This window comes from Falco peregrinus, chromosome 3 (assembly GCF_023634155.1).
Source record: "Falco peregrinus isolate bFalPer1 chromosome 3, bFalPer1.pri, whole genome shotgun sequence".
NCBI lineage: Eukaryota > Metazoa > Chordata > Aves > Falconiformes > Falconidae > Falco > Falco peregrinus.
Genome location: NC_073723.1, coordinates 30312191 through 30325675, shown reverse-complemented (window position 1 = coordinate 30325675; position 13485 = coordinate 30312191). Strand labels below are relative to the sequence as shown.

Here is a 13485-nt window from a genome sequence, read left to right as displayed (position 1 = left end):
AAGCTGTCAGTAAAGGCTCATGAATTAGGGTTCCAACCCAGCAGTGCATTTTCAAATGTTCTCCATTCTAAGACCAAGTGCATGACAAAAGGAAAGCAATCCTTTGTCTTTCTCACAGGCACAAAGCAGGTCACATGAATTTATCCTAAACTGAAAGGACAAGCTGCTTATTCAGGCAGACAGGTAGATCATTAACCAGTTTAAATAAACGTAATTCTCCCAAAGTCGGTGTGGCCACCGAGATCTGCACCAGCTATGGACCTGCCCTGGAAACACTAGGCACAACACATATGTTCCCATCCAATGCTTATGCTAAGCTGTCATGAAGCCAACATTTTGGCCGCTCCCTGTTGTATTTGCAGACTACGAGCTTTTTATAAAAGGCTGATTTGCAAAAGACTGATCAGCCACTAGGTTGCCAAGGCGTCTTTTCAAGGTCAAACTCGCATTATTAGGCTTTTAATAAAAATCTGGAAGTTCTGCCTTGTGGACAGCCAGTTGACAAACGCAGATGTTCATCGAGGTATCAAGATAGAAGTGAGCTGATCCCGAGCTCATAAACTGTATTGGATTAAGGAAGACATTAGCTAATCTTTTTTTTTTTTTTTTTTTTTTTAAGTAATCTTTAAAATTCTTGGCAAACCTGTAAATCGGTATAGAATACAGGGCTCAGGAATACAAAACAAAGCACATCCGGAGGGTTTTGCTGGCACTGCTATTGCACACAGTTCCTTTGTAAAAGCATAACTGTTCTATATTTATGTGCTTGCAAAAACATCACCATATTTCCCATCATATAGCTCATTCCTATGGAATGTAGCAACATTGTTAAATCCTTCTTGCGAAGTCAAACTCACAGAAATAAAATAAATCAGTGCTGAACGCTAGTTAAAGCAACACACAATGTAGAGGGCCGTAAGGGAAACATGATCAGTCAAGGGAGGGGGGGTTTGAATGTAGCAGCTGAGCTGGCAAACTTGGAACCTAAACCTAAATAAATATTGTATAGTATTCCTGGAACAATACCGAACAGATCTCTCCAAAACATTTATGAGAGCAGCTGAGTTGTCCTTGTTATAAGTATGGACAATCAAGCCTAGATGCTAGGAACCCCACAGAAATATCAGGTGCCCTGTAGCAACTTCAGGTACACTGTCCCAGCCAAGATGGCTTGGTGTAAAACCCAAACCCTGCAATGGGCTTGTCTGTCACCATTACTGTGTTCAAGCTGGGCAGTCCTGATATGCAAAAAAAATCTTGGACACAGACAAAAAGTTGACATGTTCTTACAGTGAAGACTCTGTTTCCCAACAAAACACTTGACAACATGATTATTTGTTCTTTGAAGTGATAAAATTAATACCAAAAGGGAGGTTGTCACTTTTAATTGAGCTTGAATTTTTGTGCAATGTCTATGCAGTAAGAAAAAAACAACACTTCTATTTGAATGAATAATTCAATAACTTCATTGTTTTTATTAAAATTGTGTCGTACTCATAAAGATAACACTAAATACAACCTCAGAGGCAAAAATAGACAATGAAAATAAACTTGAGCAATAAGGACACATAAGGAACGAGTTATGGTTATAAAAGCAGAGGATTTGGGAATGCAGTCTTCTCCACATGCATTGAAAATTCTCTCTCTTTTTGTCACTTCTTCCCAATTTTGTGAGTATCTGCCTTGAAACACTTGCTCGGGAAAGTGGGAGTGTGAAGGTGGGGGGCTGCGTGAGAGTTACAGCTTGCTAAGCATATGGCGACACACATGTCCATATTAGCAAACGCTTACTTACCCAATATATCAGCAGCCCTCACGGTCTTTAGGAATAAGACAGAAATAAATGCACTACCTATAACAGAAATATAAAGACACTTTTTATATTTGTTAGAATATCAAGTACTACAGCAAAAAGCTGCCCTGGGCCAAGTTTAAATATATCTTGTGGCTGTTGATGTTGCACCATACCATGATATAACCAGCCAGGAGTCCATTCCGGCAACCAACCAACCCTCAGTTTTTGTAAGGTTTTAAATGTATCCAGCAGGCTCTCGCATGGTTGAAGAGATGCAATACCCTTCCCGTCTCCCACGCAGGCACTGCTTACACTGCTCTGATTCAGTCATATGTAGAAGTGTCAGGAAAGCTGGGCACTGATCAGCCTTATCGGTTCACTCACCATGTTGCTACCTACATTATATGTATACATATATATACACACACATAAATATATGCTACCTACCATACACTATATGGACTTACTCAAGGCAAATTGCCTCATGGAGGGATGAAATCCTGCTTCTCTAGAATTCAATGTATTAGAGGCTTAGAAATAAAGTAGCAGCAGTACAACTGAGGGGAGGAAAGCCATTGCAAAAGCGCAGCAGTATGAACTGAGAGAGTGGTCACAACGTTTGCAAATAAGCAGGTGGAAGAACCAACATATGAGAGTGACTTGTAATGAGGAAGAAGAAAAATGGAAGTGAGCTCTGGAAACATCCTCCTCTTCCCTGGGCAACTCTTTCCCTTGTCCAGCTCTTGCATCTCCCCTCTGCCAGCTCCTAGCCCTGCCTCTTTGGGGTAGGCAGTAGTGGGTGGGTGAGGGACAGCAGCAGTCAGGCCAGGATTCCTGGTAAGCAGCTCAGTGTGGACACCCGCCAGAAAGAGAAGAAGGCGTTTCGACCAAAGATGGATGGCTCTGTTGGCCACCTGGGAGAGACGGCTCTACTCCAGCACACAACGTTAGAGCGTTTACTTCTAATGGGAAGCAAAAGAGGCTGAATAGCTCCAGCATAGAAGAGATGAGGAAAGGCCTTTGGGAGAGGTGCATCGGTAACGTTAGATTCAGTTAGAAACCTCAAAGACAGACTCTGCCCAGGAGGGACAGTGAAGGGACACACTGAACCTAAATCACGGGATGCTGTTACAAAAGCTCTGTTCCTGCCTGCAGTGTGAAATCCTTGGTTTATTCTTGAAATAACAGTTTAACCTTTTTGCAACCATCTTTGCCTCATTATCTCTATTGTTCTGATGGAAAATTTAATTTGTGGTTAGCTAGTAGAGGTACTGTAGTTATATATCTGTAAAGGTTCATACCAAGAGGTAAATCGAGAACCAGAATTCAGCATCATGTCTGCGTTATCCAGTCAGTAGAAAATCAGATGTAGTAGAAGTCATAAATTTAAACTGTATCAAGTAATGGAGATCTAGACAAATGATTAAGTGCAATAAAAGAATCTTAACTGAAAATGCCTCACTGAAAGTAAGCTGCCTGACACAGTTTTCTTTCTTCAATGTTTCAGTGACAAGTTTGCTGTAAAAAAGACACTGGTATCCAGGCAACACTGGTAATGGCAGAGCTACCTAGGTTTAGAAAAGAAAGAGGACAAAAAACAGAAAAGAAGCAGCATTAGCCCAAGATAGCGTAGGAATTAATTACTGCTTTGTCTCCCTGCTGTCACAGCTCTCCCAAACCCCACCTCAGCCCTGTCACACACAGCAAAGACCAGTTGTTTAATGAACTGATGCCTCAGTGATTTTTTTAAATTTTTTTTTTTTTTTGAGGACTCCATTATCTGGGCTCTGCACTCAGCAGAGATCTAGTAAATGCAACCTAGGGTTCAGTTCCAGCGTTGGCATCCAAATTAGGGCGAGATATGTTATGCCCCAAATTCCACTGCCTACTTCTCTGGAGATGACAAACGGCAGCTTGGGGGGATCACAAACTCTGAGGCTGGCAGTGGGCACAGGGAGGCACTGGAACGCAGCCAGAGAATGAAACTTGTCACTCAGCCTGTCATCCACCTTAATAATACATTCAAACGTGGCAAGCTCTTTCTCCAGAGATGGGTGGTAATGCACAAGAGATCATGAGCTTAACAGAATGTGTGTATAATTAATGTTCTTTATGATGTGTAATATGTAGAGGAATCTAAAAATAGGACAGGTTTTAAGAACATGCATTAGGCCGTCTGGGATGGGAGGAAAAACTGAAGTGGGAGGGGAGGCACAACACCAGTGTGAGGAGAGTGACACCCAGGAAAGACTGAACACAAAAGACACCTGCCCCTACGGATAAGCCACCAACATTTCGTGTCCATTCAAGCGAAGAAGAAAAGCAAATGGGGTAAATCTAAGCAAAGAAGCAGTGACATAGAGCTGATCAGATGCTAGAGAACGTACATGACTCATTAGAAGCCTGGCAGACTCTGGATATTACCTTCAGGGCTGAATTTTAAGCAAGTTGTGGTAGCACAGCCAAGAGAGCACCTTGTTATTACACACTGGCTAACACAATATTTTAATTTTAATGTTTATTTTGTTAATTTTCTGGGGCTTAAGCACTGCGGATTTGACTTTTAAATAGTCTTTTATGTTCTTCAGTTTGTGGGGTGGGTTTGAACCAGATTATAACAAAGAAACCAAGGGCAGATCATCTTGATGCAGACAGTGGCTCACAAGAAATGATGGGCCAGAGGAGGAGGGGTATGAAGGGACACTGAGCCCCAGGAGTGCAGGCTGGCATTTGATCATTTTGCCTTCTGCTGGCTTGCAGCTTTCCCTGGCTGACAAGACAAATAGCAGGCACCAAAGTGTGCCCCAGGAACTCAGTGAGAAATGCACAGCCCTCACAGCCACCCTGCCCCTCTTCCTTAACTCATTTGGGCTCCAGCCCAGTGCATTGAGCTGCTTAAGACATGATGTCCTCCAGAAAGGGCAGAAAAGGCAATATGCTAGATGGCCAACACATTCCTCCTGCCATCTCTTCTCTGTGTGGTGGCCTCCAAGCTGACCCTGCTGTGAGCAGCAGGTTGGGTTAGGGACTTCCTGAGGTCTCTTCCAACCTGAGCTGTCCTAGAACCCTGTAAACCTTTGGCAGAAGGGTAAATAGGCATTCAGAGGCTACGAACAAGCATACCAGATATACCAGTTAAAGCCCTTACCGAGTTCCAAATTCAGCTCCTAAACGCAGCCCTGCTGAAACCCCTGTGCTCAGCTCGCCAGACTCCTCTCCTACCAGCCCTCAGACCAAGGTGAGGTGCCTGCCATCTTTCCACTTCTCCTCCTCACCACCAGTGATGTCACACCTTTGCACTTTCCTCCTAGCCCGCTTCCCCCTCGACATGATTTCACTCCATTGCCGCAGCATGAGTCCAACTTCCTACCACCCCATCCCACTTTTCCCTCTCCTACACCAGGGTCCTCTTGTTCCCCCTCTGCCACAGAAGCTGTATGCCTCCTCCTCCTACACCATTGCACTGATGTGGGAAATAAATCACTGAACATTATGTCGAGCTCTACAGATGGGCAGACCAAGGAAACAGCTTGGCAACAAGACAAGCAATTTATTATCATTGTTCTGAAGCCTCATTGCTTTTAAACCACTGTTTTTAAGCAGTAAAACACATGTACAACTCTAAGCCTAAAGTGTCAGCCTGTAAGTCATTGAAGCAAAGACTGCATCCCTGGTTGTCTGAGAAGACTTGTATACTTCTGGGTGAATCAGAACATTTTTTAGCTTTTTAACTAATCATTAAAGTAAAACTTCCAAACCTAGACACAGATCTTAGTCCCACTGAGAGTGGTGGCTCAGAGCCTGCTAAATCAAGAGAAGGGCAGAAAATCTGGGACATGATCTGTTAAGAATTAAACATTACAGAACCAATACAACCTAATGAAATCCTTGAATTCATTTCATGCCTTGATTGCATCATGCTTATATTAATATCCACAAATTGATAAGTAAATAGGTCCTGTAAAATATCTCTATGACAGAGCCTTTCTGAAGGCTCATGAAGCTCTTCAATCTTGAAATAGAGATTTAGTATTTCAAATGAAAAATATTATTGCTTGGAACTACGTCAAAACCATGATAAACAAAAACTATTGGGTAGCAAATGGGAAAAAAAAGAGTTTGTTCAGGAGCATAATTGTTTTATTGAAACAAATTCATCTTCTCACACATCAACATAAACAAGGCTGGTTTGCATTCATTATTGAATGGATACGTATCCACTATGTAATGAATTTTTATGTATTCACATTATAGAATGAATATATGTTCACTGCAGCATGTGAATTTCAATTTAAATGGGAAAAAATGGTAGAAAATTCCATTTTCTGTGAGATAGGCAATTAAGTGCCTTAAGGGAGTGCTATAATGGTGCTACATGTAGCTTACTCAGCTGCTCATTCTTTTAGGAGAGTGATCATTTATGATTATCTTCACATGCAGGTTTTCTCCAGCACAAATAGCAATAAAGAGTAGTGTGATATGTGGGTTCTGCCACAAGCAGACACTGAATGGTGAGAACCCAGCTCACAAAACAACTCCTCTGCCTCCTAGACATGAAGGCTGCAGTTAAGATTGTTTCTTGTTTTATTTCTCTAAGAAAGGAATAATACGTAAGAGAAGTTAAAGATAGAAAATACATACTGCTCCATAGAGCGCATTTTCTGTATTTTGCCCAATTCAGCCTTAAAAAAGTCAAATGAAATACTGTCTATCACTTACTTTTCCCTACACAAAACTATTTCACATATAAGTATATTTCATTATTAAGTCGTTTTCCTGGTTCAGAGGCTATTTATGAATCTCATCTTTTTATTGTCTTACACTAAATAATTCCTTCCATAACTATTCATAACTTCAAACATCAGCATATCCTTCCTTTTCCTCTTTTCAGTTCTTAGAACATCTTCATGTACTATTTTAAATAGATTAGTGCTCTCTTCATAAATGCATAGATTGCTTTTACGGCTTCTGTGTTGTCCAATAAAATCACAAAATTTAATATTTGCCTCAACTGTTCATTCTGTTAAGCTTAACTGATTCAGTCAGGTAAATCAATTTAAAACCACCCATTCTGCAGAATACTTTTCTGTACCCGTTTCACTGGTGGCCTGGACGAAATGCAGAAGGAGGAGCACTCACCATGACTCAAAGACTATTGTTTAATGTTTGGACTTCTCACAATTTGTGCAACAAGAAAAACATTCCACTTTGAGAACAAACGTTCACACTATTTTATGCAACTTAAGGGTCTGCCTCTGTCTAATGAAGCACTTTAGGCTCACCTCATTGATTTTACACTAAGTTTGTTGAGCAGTGAGTCCTCAGGCTATGAGGATGCAGTTGCTGCTGGTCACATTTTAAGATGTGGCCTTATAGTATGCTTTAAGCAGACAGACCCTCAGCCTACCTTCCAAGCTGGAGAGATTCAGGACCATCTCAGTACAGAAGCACTTGGAAATGCTTTAATCCATCCCCAAATTCAAGCTATCCCTGTCTGCCACACAGTCAGGAAGATCTGGAGAGATACCGAGGCAGGTCGTTTGATCACTGCAGCACAAATGAGGAGGAGGTTAAGCAGGAAGAGAATGAGGAGCAGGTCTTCCTGGGCAAGTACCAGTATTTCCACAGGGGATCCAGAGGCTGCACACTAAGACAGGGGCAAGGGAAAAGGCTGAATTTATGAGGTTGCTGGTCACGAGAGGAATGTGGTTTAGCTGAAGGACAGTGGGAAAAAACAATATTTTAAAAAAGCGCCCAAACATTTTTATTAAGCGCATTCAGAAGGAAAGGAGCTGGTTTGGAGAAAGGAGCTGTGCTCACAGCCTTGGAGCAGACTGAAATCTCTCTCTCTCGTACAGAGGGCTACAGGGTGGGACATAAGGACAGGAAGCACAGATGGCCCCTAATGCTGGTGCACAGAGCAGGAGGACAGGCGAGTCCATGTACACTCTGCAGGCACCAAAAGATAAATCACAGCTGGTTCCGAGTGCCTGTAGCACCATATCTGTGGTGGAGACTGTGTATAAACTATTCATGCCTGAGAATCTCCCTGCCCTGAGACTATCGGCTTAAAACCTCCTTCACCTTACCCTGCCTACACCTTGGATATTACTGTCTTGCTCAAGCAGAGGGCAGGAGCTCGAGGAAAACCAGTCTGCTGACTTACTGCGGGTCATTTTAGGGTAGGCAGGGGAGAGGATCCAGGTATGAGGAGGATGGATGCATTTAGACCTGGAGGGACCTGCTTTTCCTTCAGGGCCAGAGCTCTGTGTCAGGGATAATTAACACAAATTTGGAGAAACTTAAAGAATACCTGTATGCACAGCCGGAGTCAAACAGAGAGAGACCTATCTCTGCCTAAGACATCTGGAAACAAATTCATCACAGCTAATGGACTGCTCAAACCTATTCTTACTTTATGTGATAGATATTAATGGTGCCCTGAATACAAAGGAAGATATAACAGAATTTAGTCAGCTGGTGCATAACTTCTTGATAGCTATCCTGATAGTGAACATGTAACATTTCTAACATGATTAAATATTATTACTAGAAAAATAGTGGACAAAACATGAAACATTTTTCCCTATCCTTAATGCCAACATCCTAATAAAAAAGCAAGCCAAATACCAGAGGAATTGCTCAAAAGAAAGACCATTTAGGTGAGCTTAATTCTGAAAGCTGTATTGTAGGACAAACACACTGCAGAGGGAAGGAAGAACTCTGAAAATCCTTTTGTTGCATCTTCTAGACAAGTGCAAGTAAGTATTTTAAAGAATAGTCTGGTGAATGTTTCCCAGTTCTCATTAGGAAAAAGATTCTCAGATATTCTCTTAGAAATGGATTTCTCCCACTCATTGTAATGTAACATCTTTGTGGCCCAAGAACTTGGGATTTTGAGAACTCTGTTACTAAAGACCCATCAGGGATATCAATTTTCAAAGCCTAAAGCAATTCCTTGCCCCACAGCTATTTAGAAGAGCGTACAAAAATGCAAAGGGATCTCAGCGATGTCAGTCTAAATGAGGTTAGTGTAAAACAACTCTCTACAGACTGATGAAAACTGCAGAAGAAATGATCTGTGATACGACCGGCCTCTCCTCGCCACCCCCTTTCCCGAGCTATTCCTGCAGGCAAAAGCAAGGCAATGAGCTAAAGACCACAGCAGCCTAAAATTACCTGAGCTACATGTAAAACATTCTTTTTAATTTTTAAGTATAAAAAGCTCTTTAATGATCACATCAAACATTTATTACTCCTCCACTTCTAAACTGAAAATTTACCAATTTCTCCTCTTGAAGGAAACAACTGCTGTCTTCTCAAACTATTTAAAACCCTGAACAGATGTAGGGCTTGCATCATTGCAACCACACACAGAAATACTTCCACTGTGTAAGAAGAAAAATACAGTGTTTGTAGCTTAATTCTGAGAAGAAAAAAAAATTAGGTCTACTGGTGTCATGCCAATTCATGGTCTGTGGTGCTGGATGCTTTCTAAAACCAGCCACCAGAAGCACCCAGCTCAGTAGAATGAGGCACAAAATTTTCACTATTTAATTGATACCGGGTTAAGTGCAAAATTCAGTTGGATGCAGTTAAATGTGGTAGCAGAGCATAATAGATGTTGGCTCCATCTATTTTAAGACCCAAGATGCTTCTTGTCTCAGAGGTCTGGAGATATATGATGGGTACAGCCCAAATCCGTTCTGGGCAGAGACTCCAGTCTGCCTTATCCTCCTCCCAAACCCTGGTTACCAAGCAAGGGAAGCTTTCTGTGTAGATCCAGAGTGACAGAGATCTTCAGAGAATCACCTAGATGACTGGGCATACTGCAAAGCACATTTGCCCTCAGTACACCACAGGTACTGAGTACCCAGTGTCAGCGAGAGTCAGCTCTTACCATGTGGGATGCGTTGACAGCAAATTTGGAAAACAATGCTTATCAGAAGGGTGGAGTTAGGGTTCAGATACACATTTGGAGTTTGTTATCAAGTGCTTAATTTCTTCATTTAAAAAATTAACTTATGAAAGACACACATTCTACAATACCTTGAAACAACTGCCAACTAGACAGTGCAAAGTCCACCCTCAACCACCTAAAAGAGGTCACAACTTAATGAGAAAAATATTTCTTGGTCTTTTAAATTGGAAAATTTGCTGCCTAAATTATCCTTTGCCCAGCTGTTAGCAGATGATACACATGTGTCTTGGTCAGTTTGTCATTGCCTTAAATGATGAACTCTTCTAAAATTAAAAGGATGCTGTCTCTCTCTGGCTTTAATTTCAGAAGACAGGATAGTATCTAGTGGTAGGAAATGTTACTGGGAAGTTATTGCTGTAATTGGCTGTCTACATCATTTTTACTTTCCCTTCCTTAAGGGAATATTTGCTAGACTAAATAAAATTTCAGATATCTCTATTGTTTGGGCTATGAAATTGATACTGTCAGCTGATATATGGGAATGGAATATAAGATATTAAATTGCTTCTGAGGTCTTCCAGGGTAAGCATTTTGGGTCAGTCAAAAAAACCCCAAAAAAGTGGATGAGAATTTCAGTAAGATATAACAGTTAGGAAAATGGTTTCTTGGCAGTTGTTACAAGCAAGGGGAAATGAAGAATGGAGGAAACAGACGCAATGCTTCTTTGCATGTTGCAAAGGTAAAGAAGAAGGAATCTGCCCAGATGAAAATCAACACTAAATGTGACCTCTTCTTTGTAGCAGTTTAATAACCAGTGGAATTTTTTCCCTTCTCACTCCTTTTCACTTCTTTCTAGTTTTCCACATTAGCATTTTACTCAGTTTCAGCAACAAATTAGATTGTTCGATGTCCCTTTATGTTCAGAGACATCTGGAAAGGTCTACAATTGTTAAAGATATAACTACTGCCACCAAAATCACACTGGGATATGTCATATTAATTTACATTTTCAACTGGAGTAATTTCCCATTCCTTTCTTTGAGAAATCTTTTCCTACCATGGTGAAATACCACAGTTTTATCTCTCATTCTCCAAAATTCTGTGACAGCTTAACATTAAAGGTTACAGTAAATTGCCTGCAGTTTCCTTCCCTCACTATCTCTTTGCTAAATTGCACCCACTTATGGTTGGCTACCTCCTTCTACTACAGCCGGGTGGTCCACTGGGAAGATAATTCACCTTTTCTACTTTTCTGTGCAGAATCACTCACTGGAATGTCACTTCCCAGCTGGAACTGTTAGCCAGAGACAGACCACAAAATGTTATCACTTGTCAATAGCAAGCAAATGAGCTCCAGTGTGTGCAGAGCTGTTGCCATGTCTCAGCCCTGGATGTTTCAGGTGTGGATATGAAGCGACTCGATTAAGGGATGAGTCGATAAGATTCCTGTTTTCACAGCCTCTGTACAATATGTCCCTGTTCACTCTGCTTTGCATTAGCACAACATGATAACATATTTTTAAATGCATGTTTCTTTATCAAAAACCCAGACGTCTCATATCTGTTAACACCTTAATTACAAAAAAACATGTGAAGTAAAGAGTAAGATCATATCAAATGAGTCTTAAGGATAGGACTTCTGTTAAAGCCCAATTAATCTGCACACGATGGAACTCAAGAATAACTTTGAAAATGTCCATAAATAAACTAAACATTTCAGGAAATTTCTAGGCCCGTTTTGTCACACTCTTCAGAGAGCCGAGCAAGTTTGCCCATGTCAACATGAATCACGGTGATGGGCAGGGGACAGGCAGCAGCAACCACTTGGTATGACGGTAACAGAAAACACGTGCAGGCAGCTCAGAGCCCCACGCAGCCCGCAGGATCAGCCCCCCGCTGCAGGGCGCGCAGAGCCAGCAGCGCTGGTGCAGCACTGGGGAACCAGCCGGGAGGAACCAGCAGAGCATAGAGTAACACAAAAGGCAAAACTATGGAAAAAGAAAGATATTAAAAGAGTCTCTGAGTTAAGTCGAGGGTTTCTGTTAAACTGTCAGCTCATGTAATTATACGCATAATTCCTTTTCAAACCACAGCATTAACATTTTCTCCTCGCATTCCTGCTGCAGTTTCTGCCGTATTACCCCTCTAGTCACAAACAAGCATTCAATTGAAGTATGTACTCAAGCAAGAAATGGCAAACCACCTCACCTATGACAGATACATATCCCAGTGGAGCAACAAGGGCAATGGGGGCAAATCCATAGGCTGTGAAACTGCCCACCTCTCCAAGCACCAGCAGGGTCATCCCACACCACCACAGCTTGCTCGTGTAGTAGGGCTTCGGCTCTGTTTGGCAAGCCAGTCGGAGATGAGCGCATTTCTAGAAAATTAATTATTAGGAAGAGGCATGAAAAGAAAGACTTCCATTGTGTTCTTATAATTAAGGGGGCTGTCAGCTTCAAATTCCAGGTGCATTAAGGTTTTCTTTTTAAACATGACTTTTATCTTGTTGTTGCAGACACACTGCTTTGTGTTCAGTCAGTGCTGCTTCAAATGTCTTAGCCATGATGGAAAGGACTGAAAAATTAGATGTCTGAATAAACCTGAAAAATACTAAGGGAACACTTAGTTAGTGCTTCCTAGCTGTGACTGCACACCTCTTTTCTTCTCTCAAAGCACAGCTCGGCAGTTGTGCAGCCAATCTGGAAATACTCAAAGCCAGGAGATGAGGCACAATCAGAACTGTGGCAACAAATGGGGAGAAGAGGACCAGAAAACATGGTGTTTCTTCTCTATGATACATATCCTCACCAGAAATAAAACATCAAAATAAAAAGGCAGCACTTAATCACATCTGCTGTAGGGAGGACTCTAAATTAATTAGGTAGAATTTAGGATTTGGCTGTAATCTGTTTTGAAGTTAGAAGACTATCTCAGGTACGGCATTATTTTCAGAAGGAAAATCAGTTACCGCTGTATCAACAGGCATAATATATACTCAAGTAATACTTCACAAACACTTCTTGTTACATGGAGAAGGTATCATTGACACAAGTTGTAATTGTTTTCTCTCTAGTTGTACAGCAAGAACCTGTATATAACAAAATAATTTGACTTTGATCACACTGGTCTTCTGAAACAGAGTCCAGGGAGTCTCCATCAGGAAGGTGTCGTGATTGGGAAGGATGCAATGTTTACCACATTAGCTCTGCAGGGTACCATTTCCTTTCTCAGATTCCTCACCAGCTTCTCTGTACATGGGGCAAAAAAATTTGAAACCAAATGATTTGATTTTTTTTTTTTTTATAAATGGTGGTAAAATACATCTTTTTTCTCCATCACTTCTTATTTGATTTTGGAAATGTCCCTGTAGAGGCCCAGGGAAATTGAAACAATTTCCCTCATACTCCCATTCTACTCCGTAGGCTATGCTACAGAGTACGGGCCAAACAGTAACATCTGTGATATACCATAGTCTCAGTCACTCCTCTTGTTGAGGGGATGCAGAACACTAGTGCAGCTTCATGCTGTGGTACATGTTCAGGGGATGAAATTCTACGAAGAAGTTTAGCCCTCCAAGGAGAAAAGGAACATAAGGAAATCAAAATTCCTTGAGCCACAGACCAGCAATTCACAGTAATATCCAGGATTTTGCACGTCCCATTTTTATAAACAAATGAAGTCCAATAAAGATCCCATTGAAATTAATATGAAATAATAGTCAAATCAAGAATCCAAATTTCTACTGAAAACCAAATAGGACAAAACT

At 41.3% G+C, this 13485-nt stretch overlaps 1 protein-coding gene across 1 annotated transcript in view; it reads right to left on the bottom strand.

The window, feature by feature from the left end:
* The window catches only part of NIPAL2 (NIPA like domain containing 2), a 51716-nt gene that overhangs the window by 19002 nt on the left and 19229 nt on the right, over positions 1-13485 (bottom strand). The window contains exons 3-4 of the mRNA XM_027777758.2: positions 11925-12096; positions 1796-1852 (exon numbers count right to left, since the gene is read on the bottom strand). Coding sequence (XP_027633559.2) covers positions 1796-1852; positions 11925-12096 — 229 coding nt within the window. The remainder of the gene's footprint in view (positions 1-1795; positions 1853-11924; positions 12097-13485) is intronic.